This window comes from Pezoporus wallicus, unplaced genomic scaffold, assembly GCF_028554395.1.
Source record: "Pezoporus wallicus isolate ANWC-B61680 ecotype Strahan unplaced genomic scaffold, APGP_CSIRO_Pwel_v1 contig_227, whole genome shotgun sequence".
In the NCBI taxonomy this organism is placed as follows: domain Eukaryota; kingdom Metazoa; phylum Chordata; class Aves; order Psittaciformes; family Psittacidae; genus Pezoporus; species Pezoporus wallicus.
The window spans coordinates 6,066,828-6,094,459 of NW_026635704.1; the positions used below are offsets into that span (position 1 = coordinate 6,066,828).

General features: G+C 41.0%; 1 protein-coding gene across 2 annotated transcripts; it reads right to left on the reverse strand.

Moving 5' to 3' along the window:
- Positions 1-8,264: 8,264 nt before the first annotated feature.
- LOC130592873 (uncharacterized) lies at positions 8,265-27,522 on the reverse strand. 2 transcript variants are annotated; one of them, XM_057397539.1, is made up of 5 exons: positions 26,445-27,522; positions 21,818-21,954; positions 18,696-18,853; positions 13,671-13,780; positions 8,265-8,922 (listed from the first exon to the last, which is right to left on the reverse strand). In XM_057397539.1, exons 1-5 carry the CDS (start codon positions 27,468-27,470, stop codon positions 8,362-8,364), a joined length of 1,992 nt encoding a protein of 663 aa, XP_057253522.1. In that variant the 5' UTR covers positions 27,471-27,522; the 3' UTR covers positions 8,265-8,361. The 2 variants fall into 2 exon arrangements, with proteins under 2 accessions (XP_057253522.1, XP_057253521.1); XM_057397538.1 differs by having other exon boundaries at positions 13,671-13,783.
- Positions 27,523-27,632: the final 110 nt, after the last annotated feature.

Sequence of the window (27,632 nt, forward strand, 5' to 3'; positions counted from 1 at the left end):
GCACAGAGTGTAAGCAATTGTCACACATGCTCAAATCTGCGTACTGCAGCAACGTAACATATATAAATCAGCATGTTTATGCAAAACTAAAATACCTACATTGCCCAGAGAACTAAGCCAAATGCTGAAAACCAAAATTGTGGTACAACACATGGAGTAACATATGCACTCGGCGTAAAACAGGTTTCCTAGTGAGAGAAGGTAATAAGGAAATAGCTGGTCTCATCTCAGTGATTTAAAAGCACAAGCATGGTAATCAGAGCTGTTTGAAACTGAACCTGCCACAAGTTAACTCCTCACCAGTACCAAGTCACATCAGACACATGGAAAAGGGCCCAAGTTAAGGCAGGAACAGTTCCCATGGCAGGGAGATCCTTAGTGTAAGTCACTGCTTTGGGGCTCAGCACCACTGTGGCTGGTGCATCCTTGTATTCTGCATGGATGCCGCCCCTCTAGAGACTTGGTGAAGCATTTCCTACAATTGCAGGCAGCATTGTAGAGACTGTCCTTCAATGAGGAACAGCAATACTGGTGGCAGCAGCCTCAGCATCACTCAGCTCACCCTGCAGAGGAGCCCAGCACCCTCAGGAACATGCAGAGACATTCCCTCCTTCTCCATCATTTCCTCCTTCTCCACCCTCATTACACACGCGTTAGTACCAGCTGTTGTGTTTACGTATCTAAGGTTGGAGCTAGCCTGAGACAGGACAGCCCATGACCCCAAATCCTGCATTTTGCTGCTGCTTCTTTGTGTCATCTGCATATGCTACTCCACATGTTGTACCACAGTTTTGGTTTTTTGTACCACAGGGAGAACTTGTGCCTTTTCTGCCTGATCTTACACCATCCTTTGTAGGTGCTGGTTCTAAGTGCTGCTCTGCAAAACCCCGATGCATGCTTATTGGTACATTTGCTGCAATCCCATTTTGTGCTGTCTCCACTTTCCATTTGCAGTTATGTCAGCATTACGCTTGCTCCACCATTCTGAGTAGGATTATAGCCACTCAGAGACTTTGTGATGGCTCAGTGCTCCTATTGCAGCAGGGGCCCTGGAAACCAGAGCAAAATGGGCTTACAAGCAGCAGATTAATAACTGCCAAAGTGAGCTAGAGCAGGGCCTTTACCACCTCATCCTGCCCTCCTGCAATAGGCCGAGTCATGAAAGCATCCTACAGAAAAAGAACATGGTGCAGCAAGTATTGTCCTTGTTGCAGGGTGCTCACTACCCAGAAAAAGGGAGCAAAGGGTTATAGCTGGAAAACACGGAGACAGAAGCATCCTGGAAAAGACAGAGGTGTGGGACCCCATGCCAAACTAGATGAATGAAGTGGAGGGAGAAAAAAACAGGAGTAGCATAGGAAATAAACAGCAGTAGGAAAAGGCAGTATTAAAGGAAGATCTAGTGATGGGATAATGAAGAAGCTTTGCAGATTTGTCATGGTTTAAGCCCAGCTGGTAACTCAGAACCATGCAGCTGCTCACTCACTCCCCCCTCTTCTCCTCCCCACCTCTGGGTGGGATGAGGAGGAGAATCAAAAGAATGTAAACCCCACAGGTTGAGAACAGTCCAGTAACTGAAGCAAAATATAAAACTGCCCTTCCTCCTCCTACTACTGGTACGGGAAATAACAAAGGGAGAGAATATAAAACTAAACAGGAAAAAATAATTCATCAAACTAAAAACAACAAACACAAGTGATGCACAGTACAACTGCTCACCACCCACTGACCGATACCCAGCCAGACTTGAGCAGCAATCTGTGCCTTCAGGGTAACTCCCCCCAGTTTATATACTGGGCATGACGTGCTGTGGTCTGGAATACCCTTTTGGCTAGTTTGGGTGAGGTGTCCTGTCTCTGTTTCCTCCCAGCTTCTTGTGCCCCTCCTCACTGGCAGATCATGAGACTGTAAAGTCTTTGATCAGGGTAAGCATTACTTAGCAACAACTAAAAACACCGGTGTGTTATCAGCATTGTTCTCAGACTAATGCCAAAACACAGCACTCACCAGCTACTAGGAAGGAGAAAAATAACTGTTACAGCTGAACCCAGCATAAGATTCTACAAAGATCTGCTTCTGGCAATGGTAAAAGAAACATATTTTCATTTTTGAGAGACATTTTTAACTGTGTAAAAAAGAAGTAGGGAGACGTGATTTTAAGCACCACCTTCACATGCACTATCACCTGGTTTCTATGCAAAAAAACATTGGTCAGTTAAGCAGTGGCTGTCAATTCATGCTGTTAAAACACCAGAAGAGTGTCACGGCAAGTCCTGCAGGCAAGACGGGTGGCAGCATAGGGGTGGTACACGGGGCAAGGCAAGAGATAAAGTGTGCAGATATACCAAGGAATAGATGGTTGACTTTTGCCCTCAGTTGATGCTAAGACATGGAGAGGGAAAGAAAAAAATAGTAAGAAAAAACACTACCATGAGGGTGTCCAGCTCTTATTAGGTGAATGGCTTTTCTCAAGGCTTGAAATTATAGAATTACAAGGTAGGTTTCCATCACTTCCTACACATTTCAAGTTCTTCTTGTGCTAGCAAAAAGACAGCTTAAAAATACCCATAAATCCTCAGGATAAAAAAGAAGTCAAAATGTCCTTGGTTATGTCTTAAAAATATGATTTTTTTTTTTTAAGTGAAGTGCAAGCTTTGACGGGCTTTGACCAACAGTGTTATCAACCCTGAAAAAGAAATAGATTTATAAATCCCATCTACTTTGTAAAGGCATTCAGTTATTCAGGCTGAAATTATATTGTCTTCAAATAATCGTTTCTGGTCATTTTATGAGTGTAATTAGTAGACAGAGTCATTTCAAGTATCAGCCTCAGAGGCTGTTCAGCAGATTTCAGTAAAGCCAGTCAAGACCAGGAAGACCTCTTCCACAAAGTTAAACCCGAGAGAAGAAAACCTTGTCACCAGCAGAGCTGCAGAGTCTCCTGGAGCCACCTCATCATCCCAGTGTGCCAGCTAAGGTCCCTGCTTAGGCTGTATTTTCCACCGGTCACCAGACACGAGGAGATGGCACCCCTGGGATAAGAGTCAAGAATCAAGTCCATAGATTTCATAGAGATAAAAGAACCAGTTAGTCTGTGAAGTAGCATGCTCAGATCAAAATAGTGCATATGGAACAACAAAAAAAAACACCTGTTTTTTGTTTTTACATGTGTAAAACATCCTCACTTAAATTTATTTCAAGCACCATTTCAGTCAATTATCAAGAACAGCCGTTATTGTGCAGCATCAGCAAGGATCCCGGTGTCACTGATAGCACTGCCTCAGCTGAAGCCTGAGCAGGATTTAACCTCTTGTCAACTTAATTCTGAAAAATACTGAGGAACCAACCAATATTTAAAGTTTAGCCCTCTTCTGAAAGAGAACTTATCACAGAAAACCATCAATAGGCTTTCAACTTCAGATCACTATCCACAAGTAGAGTTGATCAGCTTCTTTGGCTAAGAATGAGGCAAGTCAAACTTGCCATAAACTTTACATGTGTATTAGGAACACAGTGTAATCACATCTCTCTGGCACATTTACTCAATAAATGTGTCACTATTTTATGCCTATTCAACATTTTATTTCTTATTCAGCATGAACATCAAACTAGACACCTAACAGCAGATACTAAATACTGGATTTCTGGCAAAAAGGTCTATAAACTACTATCACATACAGGTGATCACCTCTATTCTTTGCATTGAGAAAGTGAAGGCTGAAATGCTAGCAAACAGCCAGGCAGCAATTACTTGGGGTTTCTATTTTGAAGACAGTTAAAAAAAAAAAAACAAAACAATAACAAAACAAACAGAAAAAAAACCACAAAAAAAACCACCAAAAAACAGCAATAATAAAAAAAAGGCAAACAGCCAATTTGCCATTCCACCTCTGATCCAAGAACTGAAATTTAAGATGAGAAACTTAAAGTTCCCACATCTTGTAACTTGGAATAAAAAACAACTGAACACTTTTCAGAGCAGTTGACAGAATATTTTCAACTGAATTGAAAAAGTAGCTTTCTAATTGTAAGATTAGAAGCCTATCTCCAGAATGGAAAAGAAAAAGCCTTATAGGTGGACATTCAATGCCTAAATTAATTTGGGTTTTAGAAAGTACCTAATCTCTCTCCCATGAGTGGGGAAAACATGCTCTAATCTAAATATGTAGACTTTTTAGAATCTCTTTATAAGACTTGCTCCGTAATTCAGCTGCAGAGGTCAGTTGCAAAATCCCAGGGTAGGAAGCCAGCTTCAGAGGTGTTAAGCCTGTACAGTACCTTGATTTAAGCCCATCTGGAAGTGGTTTTCAGAAGAAAACTGTAAAATAAAATTACATTAAGTTGCTTAGGATTTATGGACCCCCAGATGTGTCCTTCTGGCTTTACCTCTGGATATCCACTTCCACAAAAAATATTTACCAGAGTTTAGATATTACCAGAGAGACGGCTTTTTGAACAGGAATACTCATCAAAAGCAATGTCTTCTGGTCCTGCATCTGCTTTTAGCTTCTTGGCAATATGATGTTGAGAAAGAAATGTGACAACTCTTAACAGAGAAAAATCCATAGCTTTAGTCTGATCCACCCCATCAACACGGAGGAGTGCCCTAAGCAAGCCCCACTCTTGGCTAAGCAATTGAAGTCTTTCAGCTGAGGGGGGGTCAGGGTGATAGTGCAAGATTGTGGGACTGTGCAAGAAACTGCTTCAAGGTCAAGTAGGAGATTTCTCATGGGGTCTTTTTCCTTTTAAATCAGAGGTTTTGAGGAACAAGAGCAAATTCTGGTAAATATTTTGAACTGAAGGATTATTCCCTTCCACCTGTAGCAGAGAAACAAGATAGGGCTTTTATTGTGTGGCATACTACCAAGGCAGAAGCCATGGCTAATGAGAGCAGAATACACACATGGAAATGGAATGCCCCAAGAAGGTCAAATCACTATTTATCCCTAAAACTACCTGCTCCTAGCTGAAGGATCAAGCAATTAAGATGCCTGCAGCCAACTGACTGTAGGGCTTCGTCCTACACCACCACCTTTCTGATGGCTCTCAGCAGAAGAGATTGGCATCTTCTTAAGTGTAGGTAAGCAAGGAGGTATATCTGCTCTCTTCTGCACATGTAGGAAGTATAGGACTATGGGAAGGGAAAGCCAGCTGGACTAACCAGTATAATATGAATTTTAACCTAACCCACAGATACAGGGGTCTTGCTCAGTTGCATCTACACCCTCCTCTCCCAGTCCCCCCATGAAAATGTAACATCCAGAAGCAAGAACTGGCCCATCTGATGTTTAGTGCCTAACAGCAACCAGTAACAGAGTATTCAGGATAAGGTATTTACAGAACACTCTTTTGGCTTTAGCATCCTGTTTATTAGAATAGTTAGCTTAACAAACATCGAATTAAAACCAGCCAAGAAACAGGGAGATGCTCTTGTTGAAGCCTCCTCTCAACTTCCTTGGAAAGCAATCATGATTACAGTGCAGCTCAGCATTTATTTCTTTCCAAAAGAGATCAAAAAGAAAGCTCACAAAGGGGGTAACATTTAACGCAAGTTTTCTCCCACCCCAATGTTGTACCATTGTTTCATTACCTCAAGTTACATTAAAGTCAATTAGAAGAAATTAGCAGACTGTATTTGTCTTCCATGTAAATTGCTAGTGCTGATAAAGCAGATTACTCAAAGGGAAAAAACAGGCAAGTTAGAGACCCCAAAAGAAAAAAAAAAAGAAAAGAAAAAAAAAGAGTAACAGTAAATGTACAGGGATCATAAAGAATGAATCAAACTCTATGCTAGACCTATACTGCAGTGTCATTTCCTTACAGCAAATCCTGTTGCAAGTTGTTCCTTACAGCAAACCCTGTAAGTTGTCCTTTAAGAAAGGACAACTAATCTGCTTCAGCAATACGAAGTTATTTTCACTTCAGAAGCTGTCTCCCACCTTCCCTACTCACATCAGAAGTATCAAATATATTTCAATAACTTTGAATTAAAAACCCACAAAAACATGGAACAAACCCATGGATTCCCATAGCTAAAGCAGAGCATCCACAAAATTCAAGACTTACTATATGTTCTCCATTATACAGCTGAAAATACACAGTTATGATTTAAATGGCATTATAGAAGGTAATTTTGGCTTGCTTATCATTAGAGACTAAAGAGCCAGTTACTGTATTTGGTAGATATTTGGTTTTAAGCACTATTCTAAATTGTCAAGATTAATCACAATGATACATCTTAAGTATTTATTTCAACTTAATGTACCAAAACAAGTATACTATACTCTCAATATGAGTGAAATTAATTACCCTACAATCATCACAATAATTCCAAACCAGAATTAAACTTAATTGGAACCTGCACACATTAAAAACCAACATGTTTTTGAGTGCAAGTTCACCACACATTTGCTACACTCCAGTGCCATCTGTCTATAAAAAGATAATTAACATTTTCAATACAAAGAAATACAGCTTGTTTTAAAGTGTACTTGGTCCTAGGCTGTTGAATCCACTTAAATTCCTAAGATGAACGACAGCGCTGATCCTTTTCTGAATTAAAAAGCTGTTACAAATCGGTTTCCTCACTGTGTGTTTAAAAAGTGAGCTTTTCTGAGAAACAAATTCCTGCGGAATGTGCTGATACAGAGATGATCTGTGGAGGTCTCACTCCTAACTACTCCCTCAAATTAACCTTCAGGTCTTCTAGCACTGAGCAACTGCATTTTGAAGACCCCAGAAAACCTGGGAATAATCACCCTCCAGTCTGCATTTAGAAGACCATTTGGGGACAGCCCTTTGAAAGTCCACAACCTCAGTGGAGTGGCAAAAAATACAAGCACTCTGCCAAGCTCTGCAGCACAAGGGAGCTGACACGGACGCCGGTGCTGAGGACAAAGCAGGTTCATTAAATGCAGGGCCTTCCCTTTCCTCCCGCACGGTGGCTGGCCGGGGGAGGTTGTTTTCTCCCCTCCTTGTGAAAAGAGCACAACTACAGTTTGATTTTTTTCCTAAATTCTGGTAACAAGCTGAACAGCTTTAAAACAGCCTGATGTGAATTTAACAAAATGTGGCCTAGCCCCTGCGCTCAAGGGTGTATTCCCACACATCACATAGGAAACCAAAACGCTGAACACTTAATGCTACACCGTACTGGGGGGGGGGGGGGGGGGGGGGGGGAAGTTACTTGGTCACACTTTTTTTGAAGGGCACGCGTTTCAAGGAAATGCTAGAGCTTCTAGAACACTAAATATTGCTTTTCAAGGGGGAATTAGAGCAGAAGGAAGACAGACCTTTTCCAAGTGCCTCCCCCTGCTCCTCACTCCCTGCACCGGTGCGGCTGTTTTTCCCGTAGCGCCATCTGCTGGTCTCCCGGCCGTGAGGCACCGCAGGGAAAATACCATCCCTACCCCTATCCCTATCCCTATCCCGCAGGTAGGGCGGGCTTCGTGGGGAGGCACAGCTCACCCGCCCCTTGGCGAGGAGACTCCAAACCCAGCGACGGACTAAAACTCCTAATCTCTTCCCTCCAGAAGTGAGCACTTCTCTGTTCTCTGCCGTTTCTCACTAATTCACATACACATGTGAGACTGCAACATAGGTTTAGAAAAAGGCTTGTTCTTCCTCATTTCCTCCTCAAGGCGTTTCACAAAACTAATTCATTATGGATTCCTTTCCTTTATCTAAATAAAATTTAGTGTTGTACCTCATTTAATTCCAAAAATACTATTTCTGTAAGTCAGGTGAAATAATTTTCTCGTTAAGTAGCTACAAGTCAAAGGAAACACACTTTTGTGAAATACGGGCTTAACTAAAATCACCTACCATTTACCAACATGCAGTGAATGATTGTATTGCAATCACAGTTTGGAGCCTTAAGTCAGAGCAGCTGTAGTGATTATGCCAGAAGTGATGTCTTTAGGTATTACCCAGAGAGGGGAAAGCAAGCAGGCAAAGGAAGGAGCAAAGTTGGGGCTGCAGGGCCAGGGCAGTGGGGAAGCAAGGCAGGAAGAAGTGCAGCAAAGGTAGAAACATGTATTTGGGCACCAGAGGTGTCTGGCAACAGGTTTGGCCTGATGCTTTAAATCAGAGTTCATTTTTCTTTACAGTACACATGCTCTACAGTACACACACAGCTATAGTACAGGTTCGTGTTTCATTTCACCATCACAATATTCAGTGATTTTTCCATCATATTTTGTTCTACTTTGTTTTTTTCAGTCTCCTAAAGAGACCATTTTTTTACCAAGCTTGAGTTCATCATCCTCCATCTCAGCCTGATGCAGCTCAGCACCACCGTGGCTGTGGGCCTTCACCACCATCACCAAGCATGGGCTCAGTTCACAAATGACTGCAACAGCTTTATCCTGAACTTGTTGGCTCATCAGGTGCATATTCAGTTGCTTCAGTTTTCTGCAAGCTACCATCTGTTATCTCTGCACTTTCTTGTTCCTTTTCCATGCTTTTCAATGCATCTGAACTTGCTGGCAACAGACCAAGTACTGACTCTGAGCAGATCTCTCCAGCTGCAAGAAGAATCCCATCTGCAGCTTCAGGCTGTCCCTCCATCTCATTTTCAGTTTCTTTACTTGCAATCAAAGCCTCAGCAATATTTTCAGGTGGTTTATCATCAGCTACTACTGTTGAGGCAAGCTTATAACTTGCAGCATTTGCTCCTATTTCAGCCTCTGCAGCACTGTTCGGAAGGTCTTCACTGGTTTCTGCCCCATCTGTCTGCACTTCTTGCTCTTTACTCTCTTCTGTATTGCTGGAGCCCACATTAATCGAACACTCACAATAATAGTAACCAGATTGCTGCTTCTTCTTACGCATGGCACAGAGGTCAATTTGACTGAAGACCTCTGTGCCAAAGTAGCTGTTTTCATACTCCTTATACAGATCTGAACAAATTTTTTTGAAGCCCTGAATATTGAAAGAACAATGTCACATTATATGTTTATTACATATGCACACATAAAATACATGCACTTTAGAAATGTACAAGATGTAAGCATTATTGTAAAACTTAAAGATAATACCTCCCTCCTCCTCCCAATTAGGATAGCAGTATTAACTGTATCTGGTAGTATTTAGATTGATCTAAGTGCTGAGAAAAATCAACCATTACAAGTGAAAAATCATAGGAACTTCAGCTTTTGCTGACTCCTCTACCTACTGCAACTTCCACAAACAAAAAACATTTCTATGAAGATATGGGAATAAAATCAATTTAACCCACTGTTATTCAAATGCAGTCACCTAATTTTAGATATTTTAAGCAAGTTTGCAGTCACCACGTCCATTGGGATGCCAGTCCCTAGTTTTTTGAATTGGCTTTACATGGAATTTTTTTTCATTTAAAGTTTACTTTGCTGTTTCATCCTGCTGCTACCTTTAGCAACTGAAAAATGAATCTTTCTCCTTGGTGTACACATTCCATGACAGTAATTAAATTGCGTGATAGAAACAGGTTAGAAAGAGTTCACGCACCTCCTTTCCTGTGAGCAAGAAGTATTCAAAGGAAATTTAACTCACTGACTTATTGCGAAAGTAAGCTCATTTCAGCAAGCCAGAAAAGGAAAAGGAAATCACAGAAACTCTTTTGATAGCTAGCAAGCACTGCTAGTATCCCAATGGCCAAATGCTACAGCAGTCATGCCACATAAATGGAAGGGTTTCCACATAGATGTGTTTTCAGGTGTTGATGTGCTCTTTTCAGACTAATAAAAAATAGTTTCTACTGCCATAATAAAAGCACATGTTCAGAAACCATTATAGTTTAAGACTGTCAAGATTTAAAATCCACAGTCACCCCAAGTAATTTCTTTGCAGTTTTCCCCCAACAACTTCGGGCACAGTAGCACTGATTCCCCTTTACAGGTGTCAACAGGGATGGGCAAGCAATCCAACAACTCCATGGTCCCCACAGTTTTAATTCAGCCAGCAACAGGTTGCCAATTTAAACGAGGAGCTCCCACTAAGCATTTAACCTATAACAAACCGTAGATGCCAAGGGCATGCGTGGAGATGAAGGATAGATGAATCATTAAGCAAGAGGGGATAGTCCTCACCTTTTCTTAACCTAATGAGCAAACAAACTAACAAGGCTCCAAGGACCTGTTTGCAGCACATTGCTTCAAAGAAGTCTCAATCGGTTTGTTCAGGCCTGCTCACAAATGCACAGGAGTGTATAATTTAAAAACAAAAAACAAAAAAGCAAAAACCAAAAAACCAAAAAGCCTCTTTACATGCTTCTTTCCTTGTAAGAACAGCTTTTTTAGCAGGTGGATATGCATGGTTTGTGGTGTGGGGACTGCAGGAGGATGGCCAGTGTCACCTGAACAAAACTAGATGTAAATGGTTTCACAATCAAACATATCAAGCCATTAGGCATCACTGCCCCCAGTGACCAAAAAGCTTTGAAGTTTAATTAGACAAATTGCACACCTCTTCCTGTGCTCTGGAGACACCCATGTGTCAGTCAGATCCAGGCTGTCCAGTAGCCAAGAGCTATGTGTTGCTTTAATGCCACCAGGTTCAAGTTCTGCTGAAAGGCAGAGGTAAACTGTGCATGGGCCGTTTTCTGGGTAGTTCAGGATGATAATGGAAATTTGAGTAAGGTCATGTCATTGAAGATAACTCATCAAGCAGCCAGAAGAGGGCAGGATTAGGGTTGTCTTTTCAGTAAGAAGCTCCAAATATTTTAACGTAAATATGCAACTCTGGAGGATTGCTGCTCTCTCACTACCTAGGTTAGCCCACAGCTATTTGCAGACCTGTACCAAATAAATCTACTTAAAGCAGCATAAAAATCAAGAACAAGCATTTTCTGCTTTAGCACGAGGCATCTGATCCGCAGCTTTTCTCTGGCGCAGGCAAGCACAGGCAGCAGCCAGCACTGGAGGCCAACCACCTGCACTGACAGAAGTGCTTCCTTAGTCTGTGTGCTGGAGAAGGCTCTTACTACAGGTACTGAAGTGGATTCTCTTAAAAGGTGAACTGTTCCCTTTTGGCTCGTTAGAAGGAGAGGTCAGAGAACCTGAAGAGCCCATATTTTTTATTCATGCCAGAGGTGCACTTCACATTTTGAACCCGATAAACAGCACATACTGCTCCTTTGGTAGCTATTCCAGCTAAATAGCACACAAACCAAGCTCTCCGACCTCTTGAGATATTTAGAGGCAAAACTAAAGTCAAAGATGCACAATTCCCAGGGAAAAAAGTTAGAGTTTGGAGTAGTTGCTTTAAAGAGAACCAGCTCCTCCTTTCTCACAAATAAGGACAAGGTCTCTAGCTACTCCACCAATCCCACCATGTATCTGTCTTGTTAACAAAGTATTGTTGAGATGTAAACTATATACAGTGACTACCAGTAACTATTTCTCAAACTTCTTATATGAAGCACTGAAGTTGCATGAAGCGCTGAAACTGCATCCTTACTACAACTGAACAGTTATTTATTGTATAAAGAAAGTAATTACAGCCAGTAGATGGCATCATAATAACTAAGGTAATACTTAGTCTTATTCATACTTTGGCATCTTCTAGTGTTTAGGAAGATTGATTTCTCTCCTGCAGTCTTTAGGAATGGATTATAATAGAAGTAGTCAGTTTTCCTTTTCCCATTACATTTTGATTTTGAAAGAGATGCAGTAAACTGTCCAGTTTGATCTTTAAGACTAAATCCTATGTCTAAGGTTGAGACTTACTAACCTCAGGGAAACTTGTTCATGGACATATAAAGTGCACATAGCTCCTGATAACTAACTTAACATGCAGCCCTGCCTCACTTCAGTTTTCACAGACCTGATGTGTAGAATGGTATTGTAGGAGCAACAGTTTTAAGGTGCAAATAAATTTGGACAGGAAGGAGCAATGCTTGGTAAACAAGGGAAAAGAAGAGAATATTTTCTACCTGGACTTCAGGAAGTCTTTTGACTCTGTTTTCCCTTAAGATCCTCATAGAGAAGCTGATGAAGCATGGGCTAGATGAACACTGGTAAACTGAAAACTGGCTGAACAACCAGGTCCAGAGGGTAGCGACTGGTGGCACAAAGTCCAGTTGGAGGCTGGTAGCTAGAGGCATACCCTGGAGGTCTATACTGGGGTATGCCTCTGACTCAGCAACTTTGTTAATAGTGTGGATGATGCGGCAGGTGTGCAGCCTCAGCAACTTCACTGACAAAATGACAAAACTGGGAGGAAAGGCTGATTCAGCAGGGGGTTATACTGACATCCAGGAGGTACCTCAACAGGCTGAAGAAATAGGCCAACAGGAGGAACTTCATGAAGTTCAGCAAGGGGAAGTGTAAAGTCTTACTACAGGGAATGAACAACCACATGCACCAATAAAGGCTGAAAGCTGATAGTAAAGCAGCTTTGCAGAAAAGGACCTGGAGGTCTCGGCGGATATCAAGTTGACCATAAGCCAGCAGCATTCCCTTGCAACAAAGGTGACCAGTGATATCCTGGGCTGCGTTAGGACAAGTACTGCCAACAGGTTAAATGGAGGTGATCCTTCCCTCTGCTCAGCAATGGTGAGACTATAGCTGGAGTACTGGGCCCAGCTCTGGGCTCCCCACTTGGTAAACAAACGTTCAAATCTCTATACATTTACATATTCATATAAGCAAGATTACATACACAAATCATTACACAATAATACATGCCGTATTTGATGCTAGATATCAAAAGAGAAGAACATGCAATATTTTTTTTTTTTTACTTTGAGCTTGATAGTAAGAACTGTGAAAATACTCTGGACAAAAGTCAACAGTAATTCCTACACACCTGTTGTATATTTTCTTTTGCATTAGACATTGCTGATGATTGTACTCATGAAATTCCCCATAGACAATATAAAAGAAAAAAGCCTCCAGCACAAAACTATCAGTACTATCCAACTTTGATTGTACCATGTATAGAGAAGGCAAATATCAATTCAATATGAAGCACTTGATGTGCACAAATACAAGGTTATTTTCTTCAGCTATTACAGCATTTTCTGTTTTCTTTGTGTATACTCCTTTAGTGTTTCAGGTTTGCAATATATTGACCTCATAAATACAAGTACTATTCCTGGAAACAAGCAGGACAATATACCACTGGGAAATGAGCAATCTAATCAGAGTTGGGGTTTATTTTAATTGTATGTGATAAAATCTCATACAATGCTGCAGTAAAGGTTAGAAAAGCACACCACACATTTCTAGCATAAATCAAGGCACCAGCCTGGCTTCCAACATGACATTAATATTGTTCTCAAATAAATATTGCTCAGAATCCATCCTGCCCTATGGAAACAGATTGACATTGTGTTTTCCGTGCAGACTCGACTAGCCGCAACAGAAGGAAAGGACTGTGTTCTCTACAATACATCCATACACAATATGAGAAAGAGACCTCATCACTTCTAATTGTTTATGAGCAAACAACTGTGCAGGCCAGCCCATATGCAAGCTTTGTTAAATAGAAATATTTTTTCCCTAGTTGCAATGATTATTGCAATGATTATTGCAACTAAACCATATATATGCACACTTAAGTATACGCTAGATACTTATATATACTTACATATATAGTCCCCAAGAATTTAATTAGAAGGAAAATAATCACTAGAACAGAACAGATTCCAGTAAGGAAAAACATGTATATTAAAACCCATTACTTACCTTTCTTTTCAACCTTGGTGCTTTGGAGAGCTTTAGGAAAGTAAGATGTGGTTTGAAATCCTTGCTCCCTGAAACATCGAGATTCATTTCCACAAAGCATTCTTCTACAGCTTCTGGTAAAGAGATAAAATCAGAAATAATAATAAAAAAATAATAACAGTTGTGAGGTAGTTAAAAATATTTGCAATCAGGTTGCTGAAAAGCCATTATGGCTTTCTTGAGCAAGCCACATAGTTAAAACACACACAGCAGATAACCAGCTGCTGTGCCACCACAGACAACAGAAATGAAAAATAAGCAAAACCAAAGTTGTACATGATGTACAGCTATATTTAAAAACCTGAAAGTGGATCCAAACTTTCATGCTTGCAATGCAACTTCTTCTGAACTCACAGGGCTGCTATAACAACAGTGAGTTCAGGGAAGCCCATGCCCATGAAAGCCCTGCCCAAACAAGATGCAGCACCAGTGGCCACAACTGGGGAGTGTAATGAAACAGAGTCTCCCCGATTATTGAAAAAAGCAGTGAGATAAGCAAAGTGCTTCTAGTAAAAGGTGACAAGATGCACAGAACTAGTACAACTCTGCAGCACTTAGAGCAGTTCAGAGGGAAACATCACATGCAGTACTCCTTCCCCAGATTATGTAATGTACAGCATTTGTGATGGTGTCAGTATAAATGTTTTGACCACAGAATTATAAAGCAATAAGGTTTTATTCTGCATTGAAAGGAGCGTCTGTAAGCAACTCTAGACTTTATATTCTTCAAGGTCTTTCAGCTAAGGTTGTAACAAGTTGATCTATTGCTGGTTTTTGTGAAGTTTGAATTGTGGGATGCAGAGTCCTGCAAGACTAGTGAGGTGAAGCTTACATGAGGTAGACCCCTGCCAAGTCTAGCAAATGTAGAAGATCAAGTGTTGGTCAACAGTTGCGCTTGACCAGTTAAAACCTCTTCCCAGCCATTTTTCTTACTGCCAGAGGTATTTTATCCCCATTATACAACTGGGAGGGAGGGGGGAAGAGGGGGTGGGAATAAGAAAAATCAATATCTGCCCTGGAAACCTGTAAATTCATATGGCTCTCCCAGACCACCCCCAACCTTGCCACCCATCCTTGTTACTCCTTAACTGCTTAGGCAGTGAGAGAAGCAGGTTCAGTGTTCACATTTGTATTAAAAATAGCATATCACATATGTGATTAGTGCCTTGTTGAAAATCATGCTACTTCCATTTTATGTTTCCCTCTATCAGGAATTTTAGATACATGTATGTTTACTAGTTTATCACATGCTTTTATATCAAGGCCAAGTATCCGGCTTGGAGTTTGGCTAATTAATACGTTAGAATGTTTCATCTCGGTATTTGTGAGGGAACAGCAGCTGAGGCTGTCTGGTCACTTTGCCAAGACAGCTACTTTGTTTTCCATCTGGAAAACGTATAAATAATAGGAACCAATTGCCCAAAAAAAGTATCTAGTGCCCTTCTAGATACCCTACAGGAAGCCCACCTGGCCTCCATCTGCTGCTGCAGAAGGGTGCAGTCTGGCTGTATATCCAGTGTGGACATTGCAGATAATTTAGGGCATCTAAAAATGATACTAGGTGATTATGGCTAGGTATCAAATAAGCCCTAAAGCACCTCTGGTACTCTGTCAAATAAAGCACACTAACAAAGTTTCTGCATAGAATCATAGGGTGGTTTGGGTTAGAAGTTGTCTTAAAGATCATCTAGTTCCAACCCCCCTACCATTGGCAGGGGAACCTTCCACTAGACCAGGTTGCTCAAAGCCCCATCTTAAGTCACGTTGTCAATACGTCAAAGCACAGCAAGCCCCAAGGAACACATGCAGCAGCAAAGTATCTAAGCTCCTGCTAGGAAAAAGCCCTCCCCACACATCATCTTGATAAATAACACCATCCAGATGCACAAGAAGCAGCAGCCTAAATCTTAACTGTGGCTGGTTTCTTCTCCCAAGTAAGAAGTGACAGAACAAAAGGTAACAGCCTCAAGCTGCACCACATGAGGTTTAGATAAGATATGAGGAAAAATATCTCCACTGAAAGGTTAGTCATATATTGGAACAGGCTGCCCAGGGAATCACCAAACCTGGAAGTAAAAAAAAAAAAACATGCAGATGAGGCCCTTGGTGACATGGTTTAGTGGTGGTCTTGACAGTCCTGCAACTGTTGGACTTGGTCTTTTCCAACCTAGTGATTCTGTGATTAACCTAACAAAAAGCTGTAAGTAGCATCTCCTCATGTTCACCACCCAACACCAGTCCTACCAAACAGCAGGAAGAGATTGCTACTGCAAAGTGAAGGTCTTACTGCCATGAGCAGTTTCATCAGAAAGGTTGATGATGGGTCAAGGGTGGGAATCATCTTCAAGAAGTCTATTTAGGACCAGTGTTAATAGCTGATGTCCTGCCATGTCAGGATGGCACTCAATTTTCCAGACACTATCATCCCTAGCTTACTTGAGAAATAGCCTAAGACAATTCAAAGACATCTTAAGCAGTACCTCTTTTTCAAAGCAGATGGGGTCACTAGCAGCAAAAGAAGCCCAGTTATGCACAGTATTTACCAATTAACTGCTGCTAATTGATCAAGAGTCAGGATAACTCTCCACTTTGAAACCAAAGCCCATGATGTAGGAACAAAAGCAAATGAAGAGCCAAGACCCACCTATTTTTTTTTTTTATATATATATTTTCTGATTCCAGGAACACTTTAGAGGTTCAGAAACTTCATTAGAGCAGCTGAACTGTTAAACTGTTGCTGACAAATTAAAAAGGTCACAACAAGGCAGAGGCAGCTGGCAGGAGGAGTTTGAGCTTTTCCAATCAAATTATTCACCCATCATGCTGCTTGGAAAGACAGCATTTGAAAATCCTCACCTACCCCATAAGCAACTAAAAATATTGACTAAAGGGTAAGACTCCCCCCCCCCCCAAACCAGCCCTATTCATTGTTTAACAATTTAATCAATATGCTCAGAGAGAGGGGGAGGAGAAAAAACAAGAAAATATTTCTTCAGACATATCATTAAAAGAATAGATTTTGATACATATTTGCATAATCCTTAGACTCATTAAGTTCTAGAAATGGTCAGAAGTTATGCAGAAAGGAGAACACCACTGGAAGTTACATCTCTCTGAATAGCAAAGCCACAGAGTTAACAGCGCGAAAACTGGAAGCTTGTCTCACAGTCAAGGAAGCATTTCAGGCAATCAGTGAAAAATCATACTGCATTAAAACCACGTGAGTACTGACAAAATATTCCTGGGGTTTGCAATCAAAACTTTTCTTCTCCATCTCATTAAGGGGTTCAGATCAGAAGCTAGACACCAGGTTTCCGGAACCCTGAAGATAAATGTTATCCAGACAGAGAACACAAAAGGATCTGCCACCCACTATTGTAATGGTTTTTAGAGTTAAAACAGCCCAAATGCCATTTCAAAAAAAAAAAAAAAAAAAAAAGAAAAAAAGGATTGACCTTGTATGCTGTGATTCATTGGAATAAAATTTCCAGTGAAGGAAAAAAAAAGGAAAAAAGAAACAAAAAACAACAAGTAAATGGGATAAGAGCAGTAGTCAGACAAGAGAAAGGAGGTATTCACTTCTGCATCTTTCAGAAGTGAAGGAAAGAGCTATAGTTGGGAGGGGGCATCACAGTGAAGCAGGCCTTCTTTCAGTGGCACTTGAGTATACATGTTGCGGACAGGTATGTACCATATATGATCTGAAGAAAAACTGCATCATATGTCTTCTACTTAGTCACCTTCCAGCCAAGATTATTTTGTGGTAAACTTAAAGACATTAGAAGAAACAATTTGAGCATGAGCAAGTTTGTTGAGTCTCCAATCCTAATATGTATGGACAACAGAGTACTTTCAAACAAAAACATATCTGGTTTGAGTTAAAATTATCTTTACCATGGATGAAGTAATAAGAGAAATGAAGGCTAGAGGCAGGCAAAAACATAAACAGTGAAGTGGCCAATTTTATTAAGCTGACAATTACAGCACAGCATCTGTACCTATTGAGGCATCTTCTGTCTAGTTGTAACACTGACTACTTAAGATGGAAAATAAACAGAAAAGCAAGATTGTTATATCAAAGCTAAAAACTGGAGAAGGTAGGAAGCAGCTTCAACAAAAAAAAAAACAACAAAAACAGACTGTTCTAAAAAGTCATATCCTTTGAGGATAACACAGTATCTGTACTGCATGCCTTTTGAGAAGCATTAGTTGTACTATGCTTCCTTTTTGCTTAGGATGAAAATAGCAGAGAAAAATAATGTATATCGATTGTTTCTGCTCTGTTGGAAGTGGATGCCCAGGACACAAATTAGGTTCTGCATTGCAGGCTAAGGCAGCAACTAAAACCAGAACAGGCTGGGGCAGGAAGAGCCCTTATGAAATTGTGCTCAGATGCAGGTAAGCAAGTCAAAGATCTGGAACATCTTCATGAACCCATCAGTGCTTTGGGAAGTTAGAGCAGACACAAGATACTTGTTCCATCTTCTACAGTAGAAGCAAAAGACTGGTTTGCTGGTGCTACACGTATATGTATGTAACTGCTGCTATATGTCACCTCCTTTTCTAGAGATTTCATGAGCTCTTCCATTTAAAGGAAATGCTTGCAAATTTGACTGGGCAAACACTTTAAGAAGTTTCCAGTTTATTAGAAGGAATGGAACCCCAGTTTTGAGGTGCCACTTTGAAGACCCTATGTACTCTATACAGGCCTGAGAGATCCTGACTGCAGGGCAGGGTAGCAATAGCCTTGCTGTGCGATCTTAACATGTCAAATGTCTGTGCGTCTCACTTGTCCCAGGTTAGTACAGAGAATTTATTTTAGCTCTAATGCCCAGCTGCAAGCTTCATATTTAACAATCAAGAAAAACAAGGAAACCAGGAAAGGCACATCATGGCTATGCACAGCAGCTCATGCCGGCACTTACAGCTGATGGATTCTACAAGCTGGTTTACCACAAGTGTTAAAGAGTCAGGTTAGATACTCACCTGCAATTCTGCTCAGTGTTTTCTGGTCTTCCTCCAACATTTTCACATATATGACTTGATTGTTAAACTGTCCAATCCCATGAAACATCATATTAAGTTCTTTACCCTGCAAGATGGCTTCCACTTTACTCTTGCTTTGCTTCAGTGCCAGCACAGCCCTTCAAAATTAATACATATACACACATTGAAAGAAGATTATTAGATTACATATGAAAATATTGATCCTTTTAATACCAGCAAATACGCCTAATTTTGTCTACTTTGCAGCACTAAAAAGGTGTAACAAGCACACTGTATTTCAGAGCTAATGCCTTTGTAACAGAAGATGCAGAGGCATTTTAAACACATTATGTCTTTCAATAACTTTAACCTTAGTTTATATAGCAAAAGTGAGTTTCACTAGCAAAGTGAATGTTCAAGTCATTAACATGCCAGGAACAGCTATGTGACTATATGCTGCTAAAGAGTCAAAAAGAGTAAAACTGAACTTATGTTTGCGTCACGTAGTTTAAAGCTTTATCATTGCCATTTTCAACTTGTTCACTAGTTTTGTTCTTAAGCCAAAATTAATTTATTCTTCCACCTGAAGCACATTTAGCATTTGTCTCCTATTCCAGCACAGCTAAGAAAATATCAAACTTATGCTTATGTTAGGAGCTCTATGTCCCATTTCAATAAAGTTTACATGTGCACCTTGCTGTGCAGATACATCTCCAAAAAAGTGAATTACCCGATGACATTAATACTTCAAACTCAACCATTTTTTCTGAAAAACATGGGGGAAAGAACTATAACTAATAGGTTTCTAAATGTAGACACCAAGTCTTTCAGCAGCTTAACACCCACTGAAGTTTCACAGGTGTCCTTTTTTACCCTTGGTGTCTCAGGAAGGGGGATCCTCTCAGTCCCTGGAATTGAGCAGAAACCTTCTACTAATGCTTCTTACTTCTAACAAAATACTTCATAACTAAGGACTGCAAGCCAATGGGTTGCCATGGCTCCTGTAGCCACATTTACTTTATCATTTCACCTACGGCAAGTTGTGCCTACTACAACCCACATAGCACAAACTAATTCCTTTAGGAAAACATGCTGCATGCATACAAAGGCCACTTCAGCCAGAGTCAACATTATGAGTAATCCTCACTACTACATTTGAGCTATTTCAGCTACAGCAACATAGGGACTACTTCCTTCTGAAACTTCTGGGGCCTCTGCAGGTGAAGATTCGGTGAGGACAGGACTGAAGGTGGAAAGTGAAGGAATTCTTTGCAGAGGATTTTGCTTTTTCCACCTTAATAACAAGCAAGGCTAATCTAGCCTTTTATTTCCGTTATGTCCAAGCTACCATTAAATGCTGCTAGAACAACTTCTCACAGAATCATAGAATGTTTTGGGTTGGAAGGGACCTTAAAGGTCATGTAGTTCTAACCCTCCTGCCATGGGCAGGGACACCTTCAACTAGATCAGGTTGCTCAAAGCCCCATCCAACCTGTCCAGGGATGGGGCAGCCACAGATTCTCTGGACAACCTGTGCCAGCGTCTCACCACCCTCACGGTAAAATATTTCTTCCTAATCTAAATCTACCCTCCTTCATCTCAAAGTCATTCTGGCTTGTCCTGCGACTACCTCCCCTTGTAAAGTCTCTCTCCAGATTTCAAAAAAGTTCCTTTCCAGCTTCCATCATGAGATTTGAAGATGCCTGCCTGCCTCCCTCTATGAAGGGCTGGGCCAGCTCTTTCAACAGTGCTATTAGCTTGACAAGTGAGAAATACTTGGCCTAACACTTTAAGGCAGTCTTTCATGTGAGCAGTAGTCACTGAACTACAGCCTCATTTAGTAGAGCTGTGTAGGTAGATAGAAGATAAAGGCTGAAAAGCATTTGGCAAGGAAGATCTGCTTTTCATTAGGTATGCCCATTATTTTTGTATTACAGGCACATATCTAGTCTTAAGTTCATTAACACTACTTAGCTCCACTCACCTCCCTAACCAATTGATTCCCATTTTGATTGCTGCTCTCTGCTAGCTTTCCAGGCTCTTGGAAGATAGCCTGCCTAGTCAGCAGCACTGACACAGGGTTTTATTACTAAATTACCATACATGGTGTCTTCTGCATGCAGGCAGTTTAGCCATGTAATGATCCTCCCATATTTTTTCCCCTCAGGTCCTCCAAAAAGGCCTCTAGAATGTACAATAAGGCAGGTAATTTTAAAGGCAGGCACATGCAACCCTGTAATTTCCAACTTAATCCTGTTTAACGGTTACTGCCTGTGTGCACAGAAGTGTTTCTCTACTCATATTGGTTGACATCTCTTCAGCTAGACATTCTGCTGTATACCCAAGCATATCCTATGTCACGTTTCCATGGTGTTGAGGCCTTACAATTTTTTCATTCCCTTGCTGAGGTAAGCCAAGGCCCCTGGAGAAAGGGCTGCTTCCACCAGATTTCCACCTCTATCACACAGTGTCTTCTAAGAAACATAAAGGCCTTCCCTCCCTGCCTCTTCATGTCAAGAGTCTCAAGTTTCCCATTGTGGAACAGGCTTAGGATAAGGCTTAGAGAAAGGAGATCTATAGCATACTGGCTCTATTTGCTAAATCTTTCTAGCAGCTCTAGCCTTCCTGACTACAGGGTACCTTTTCTTAGTCATCTTTTAATATCCCCATCTTAATCCACAGTGCCCCATTGATAGCCCACAGCTTGAATCAGACAAGTAAGCAGCTTGGAAAGGAACTAAGCAATTTTCGTTTTATTCTACAAGTAACATCCTACCAGCTAACATTTCCCAGCTGATACGAGCACAGCTGATCTGAAAAGCTGTGGTTTCTCAAAAGGCAGCGGCTCAGAGAACTTTACATCCACGGAGTTAATTTATAGCGGTAATACAGTAACACAGTAGTAATAGTCACCCATGGCACGTACACAAAATTTCAACCTCTAAAGCATCACACCTAGGTTTCGTAAAGATCTTTCCCCTCAGGTATTGAGAACAAGACAGAAACTGATAACAAGATAAATTGCATGTAAGCTATGCCAAAACACTTACAATAGCACAAGTAAGGCTGGCTACCGCATTTACAGAAAAAATAGCTGCACCTGTATTTTGCAGGATTCTTACTTTTTTATTTCTTCTTCTGTTCCCAGGTGAGCTACTATTATAGTCAAGTGCATAGTTTGAACAGGAAGAAGAGCTCTCAACAGATCAGGTTCTTTAGTGAATATGAGCTCTTGGACATCTTCAATTCGGTCCAAAATCTGCAATGGAGTAAACAGGAGACAGCAAAATATATCTTAATTTTAGAATGCCCAAATATTACTTAAACTCAGAATGAAACCGTACACATCCAAAACTCCAACTCCGAAGTTAAGCCAGGAATCTGCAAAGTAAAACTCCCCAGATCTATCATATAACAACTTTCAGATTCAATTTCAAAGTTAATTTTTCAGGAATTGATTGATCTGGCTCTCTTTTTAAAGCCTACTGGCTAAAGTCATAGCTCTCATGTAAGAAAGCACTGCTAGATCTTAAAGTAGGTCTGAATCTGACCCTAAGCATGTTAGAATAACGCTTGCAGCACTGTGTAAATATTAATGGGATCCTCATGCAGTTGTCAGTTGTTAATAGACCATGGAAATTGAATAACATTTCCATAATTAATCTTGTGCCATTTTCTGATTACAAGTTTGATCACAGATTAAACTAATGTCTCTCCCCAAAAAGAAACTAACACCAGGCAAAGATCATCTCGGTAAGCACACTGTTTTCCAAGTTGGTATTTTCTAGAACCATTTGGCCATTTTCTGGTTCTTCTGAGTCTGTGCCTTTACTCCAAAGAAAGATACTTTCAGAATGATCTGTTAAGGTTTATAAGCTAGTCACAGGAACAAGGTAGGAAGGAGAAGAATTCAATAACACAGGGACTGAGCACCTGGTGGAAGCCTTTCTTAAAGCCAAGTCACTTATAGATTTTCAGATTATTTCACTCAGCAAATTCTGGCTTAAATGTCTAGGTGCTCACACATGTTAGAGCTCCACTTTATTCTTACACAGGTTGAAACAGCTGGGTCAATATGTTTTTGTTTTGCAGTCTTTCTACATAATGCCTTGGCAGTCGTTGTACAGTGCAGTCAATAGTCCTACAACCTGCACAGCAGAAGAGATTAGTCTAACAAGTTTCTGATAAATGTCGTGATAAACCCACACACAATTAAGAGAATCCATTTGAAGATATGAACAGTGAACTCTCTAAATGCACAGACTCTTACAGTACATTTGTCACTGGAAAACACATCAGTGAAGTGACTTTTACATTAAGGTAATTTTTACTGCAACTGAGGCACAGTTTATTATGGTCTGCTACTTACAGCTCATTTGCTTAGATCATGAAAACAGAGCAGGAATTAAGCCATCAAGTTGTCTGACCACAGGAACTAAATCTTTGCTTCTACAAGACTAGGTTATGTATTGACAGCAATTCCACAAAACAGCCTTGTGTTCTCCTTTGCCCAATCTTTTTAAGAATACTCTTCAAATAAACTAGATGATTCCTTTGCCTCTTCAGTTGGAGGCTTAGCCAGCTGGGAAGCCAAGTTTGAGCAGAATTTCTTCATGTAGACATCTAACTACTGTAGAGGCAATTTTAATGTCTTTCCTGACCCTTTCTTGTCAGCTTCACAAATGTATCTTCAAAACATTCTGCTTCTCCTGTGGGCACAGCCCACCTTATCTCTATTTTTTTTTTTTGTGGCCCAGTCTGTAGCACTTTTCTAAAAATTCTGGGTTTTTTATAGGATGGCTGATTTTTGAGGGTAAGGGACAGGGAGTAAGCACTTATAATGGACTACTAAAAGCCCAAAACCTCCATTGCCTGAGGCTGGTGTCCCTACTAGACACAAAGGGAAAAGGACTATTGCACCAGGAATGCAACAGGTTTTTTTCCCCGTTTCCAAAAACCTGTTTCCTCAACAGGTTTTTGTCCTGTTGAAAGGGTGAAAAATGAAGACAACTCTCGAAAGTCATGTCAAGATGTCTCAAAAATATGATTAAGGGAAATTAATTCTACCAAAAATACTAACAGCATCTTTAAAACACTTCTGTAATAGGCTACAAGGCCTACAGTATAACAAGCATCTGTGCTCTACATTCAGTCAGGTTAGTAACATCTGCTTTAGCAGTAAAAACGTTTGAAACTGTTGATAAAACATGTTATACATGCATGTATATGTATATATACACACACACACACACACGCACATTTATTTACTCACCTTTCACATATACCAGGCCTAAAGTACTGTGCCCTTCAGTGTTCCTATCACAGAGCTTAACCTAGGGCTGCCACCCTTAAAAGATAACACTCAAGAGGAGCATTCAGCCAGGGATCAGATAAATTACAAGATCTGCTAATTTGGCTAGTGGCAGCAGGGAAATCTGAAAGGGCAGAATTGAGAGAGAATAAAAGCAGAAAGAAGGGAAGGACATTCATAGAGGTGTACCAAATGTGATCACAAGCTGTAATATTAGGACACTCAATTTTTATTAAAATAGCAAAATAAGTTAAGCATTCATGTCCCCTCAAGCAGTTCCATGATCTCACTCCTTAAATGGCAGGAAACTTCCCAGTTTCCAGCCTAGATTTATTCTTTGCCCACTTCATACCCATTTGCTCGTCTGCCAACATTGTCTTCCAGCTTACAGTTATTTTCCGTTCCTGGCATTTATCTTCCTGATGTGCTCTGCACTTTTGTTCACCTCTCTGAAGCCAGTCATATGTAGAAATCGCCAAAAGTTATAGAAGGCCATCCTCCAGATAACCTTCAGAGACTATTCCACTCAAGATGAAGCCAGAGCAAATAATTGCCTACCAAGAGGAAGGCACCTTTGACATCTCCATTTAACACATACATAAGACTTTCTGCACTTAACTCAGGTAGAAACAAGAACTCAAAAGCCTGCCAAAGAAAGCTGCTATACTGCAGCTTCTTGTCACACTGGGGAAAAGAAAAAAAAAGTAGTACAACAGATACTACCTTTCTAGTTAATTATTACCTTTCAGCAGCATAAATACAGTCATGGCAGATACTGCATGGAAACCTAGCCTAGGAAAAAATAGGGCTCAAGTTATATATTGCAACAAGCAGTATCCACTTGGCTCACTGGAAAAAACACCATAAACTAACAGCAGAAGCTGGTAGCAGAGAGTTATATTTTCACTACATTCACACAAGTTAACACTCAGTTTTTGCTTGGTAAGAAGAGATCCCAAGATGCATACATATTATAAATATTAATTAACACAATTTATATGCTGTTTCTCAGTTCTGCCCATGGTAGCTGGGACACAGCAATTACTGATATAAATTAAGACTTCCCCCTGCCTGCCTCTGTCAGATGGAAGAGACTGATTCTTGTCTCTGCACCCCAAAGCTTTTCTCTCTTCTCTGCATTTGAGTGCTCAGTCACCTGTTGCCCCTACAAAGTCCACAGCATGGGGCATGGCTAACTTCAACACTCCTGTTCACCAGCCAAGTGACCAGTGTCCCAGGCAAGAGGAATGCAGCAGGTACAAGTACAAAGCGAGGGCCCTGTTTGCTTTTGCATACCCGAAGCAGCTGCTAACAAATCATTGTCATGAGCAAGCCAATTGTCTATAGGAGGCTAAAGTGAGAAAAAAAATCCCTGTTCATAAAGGTACTGACAGCAATGCTTTGGGAACAAAACTGTGTTCTTTAGAAACTTTGGGGGGTGTTCAAGACTTATTCCATCAGAATGGGAATAAGTAGCTCAAGGTGGGCAAATATAGTCTCTCTTACTTTACAAAGGGACATACAGTTATGCCAAAGTTAGGGGCTTCAAACCAATCATACATAAGTAGTTAAAGAACAAAGTGTGAAATCTGTCCCTCCAGCTTTTGTATTATTTTTGGATTTTTTTTCCATGTTTCCCAAGACAGTGCCTGTAGTACACTACAGGGCTGTCTTGACATATTTAAGAACATTTACTGTGGTAACTGAAATGCTTTAGGTCCCTCACAAAGGCTCTAGAAGAAAATACATCTGTTTGTATTTCTGCTGTTTGCTGTCTTTTGGTTTAATAATATGAAGGTGAAAGACTATTGCTTTTTCAACACTTCTTCAAACTTGGATGAAGTATAAGTGTGCAGACTCCACACACAGCCTTCATGGAATTAACCATCTACCTAAGATGTCAGGGTACGTTTGTCAGGTAAAAGATTGAAAAGAGAATAAAGACATGATAAAATCTTCCATAGAAGCAAAGGAAGCTCTCCCCCTCTGCTGTGACCTTCAGTAGGGAAGGAAGTGAACAAGCAAGTCAATATCATTGCACTAAATATGGCTGTAAGACATCATAGAATGCAACAGTGCAAGATGGTGAAAGCCACCGCTTCATTTAGAAAAATGATTATAGAACAGAAGATAATATTGAGGGCAGACCTTATGGAAAGGGCACTGGCAATCCTCAATGTGTTGTTTGTTTGGGTTTTTTAATTCCTAGTAGTAACTAAAATATTGGTGTGTTATTGACAGTGTTCTAGCTACAGATACAAAGCACAGCACCTACAAGGGCTGCTATGGGTAAGTTGACTGCATCCCAACCAGACACTACTTCAGGAGCAGCCAATTCCTGCTCCACTGCCTGGCTTCTTAACAAGCTTTGAAACCAAAGTAACTAAAATTATGCTTAGCTTACTTAAGGTTTTCATGAAACTGCTACTTCGAAATACCTGATCATCTGTTATTGGAATCGCAACAAAATAATTTGGAGTCTCTCGTGGACGTTTCTTTGACATGTCTTGCCCCAGGTCTTCCTTCTCGTCTTTCACCTTCCCCTTAGGCCATTCTTGGACTTTTCCTTGCTCCTGCTTTCTCTCTGTAGCTCTTTGACCTTCATCTTCTGGGGGTAGATCTGCTTTTAGCTGTTCCTGCTCTTGGCTCTGATCCTCAGTCACCATCCCATCCTGCTCTATATTGTCTTCAACCTGCAGCTCCACCACTTCTACTCTTCCCTCTTCTTGGCTCTGGTCCTGCTGGGGTTTTGTCACCTCTCCTCCTTGATCCTGCCTTTGGCTCGGAGCCCCCTGTGGCACCTGCTCCATCACAGCCAGTCCACTCTCACCTTCAGATTTTGCTTTTGTCTCTCCCCAATTTTGCTTTGGAACAAGCTGCTTTCCATTCCCTAACACTTCCTCACCTTGGTTCTGGAGGCAGATTGCCTCTTCCTGGTCATGTCCCAACTGCAGCTGCACAGTGACCTTGATGCCAGCCATACCCTGTCCCTGCTCCTGTGGCTGTACCTGTACAGTTACTTGCGGGAGAGCTGGCCCTCGGCCACTCTGCTGTAACTGCACCTGCACGGTCACTGATGGGGCCTCCCATCTTGGGCTTGGCTTCCGAGGTCGCACATTCACATTCACCTCTGGAAACTCCAGACCTGGGCTCATCTTCTGTGGGCACACCTGCACGGTCACCTCCATGGCCTCCCACCCCTGGTCTGTTTCTTGTGGTCCCATATTTGGGGCAATGCCTCCTCGTGTTGTCTGCTTCTGCAGCTGCACATGGACATTGTCCCTTCCCTGGGGCTGCTGATCAAGGGGCTGCAGCTGTGCTGATGAGAGATCGTCTCGTCCTTGCCTTATCTGTACTGGTGAGCAGAGTTGCTGAGCTCCCTCTGGACTTTGATCCAAATGAACCTGCTGCTGGACTGTCTCTTGATGCCTACTCCTACACAAGTCCCCTTTTACAACCTCCATCCTATGGCAACAGAATTTTCTTATCCAAAGCTGGGGATTCTTCAAGATCCTCCTCCTCCTCTTTGGCTCTTCAAAGAATTTTTTAAAGCAACTGGAAAACAAAGAAAAAAGCTCAATAGCTATCAAAAGAAAGAATTGCTTACAACAGTTCAGTCAGGGTTC

Bases quoted from the DNA above. Each gene is read 5' to 3' on its own strand.
- LOC130592873 (XM_057397538.1), bottom strand. From the start codon at position 27,470: ATGGAGGTTGTAAAAGGGGACTTGTGTAGGAGTAGGCATCAAGAGACA. The intron at 18,854-21,817 runs GTAAGAATCCTG...TTAATTTTGAAG, and splicing joins ACAGAAGAAGAAATAAAAAA to GGCTGTGCTGGCACTGAAGC. The intron at 8,923-13,670 runs GTAAGTAATGGG...TTCAATATTCAG, and splicing joins CACCAAGGTTGAAAAGAAAG to GGCTTCAAAAAAATTTGTTC.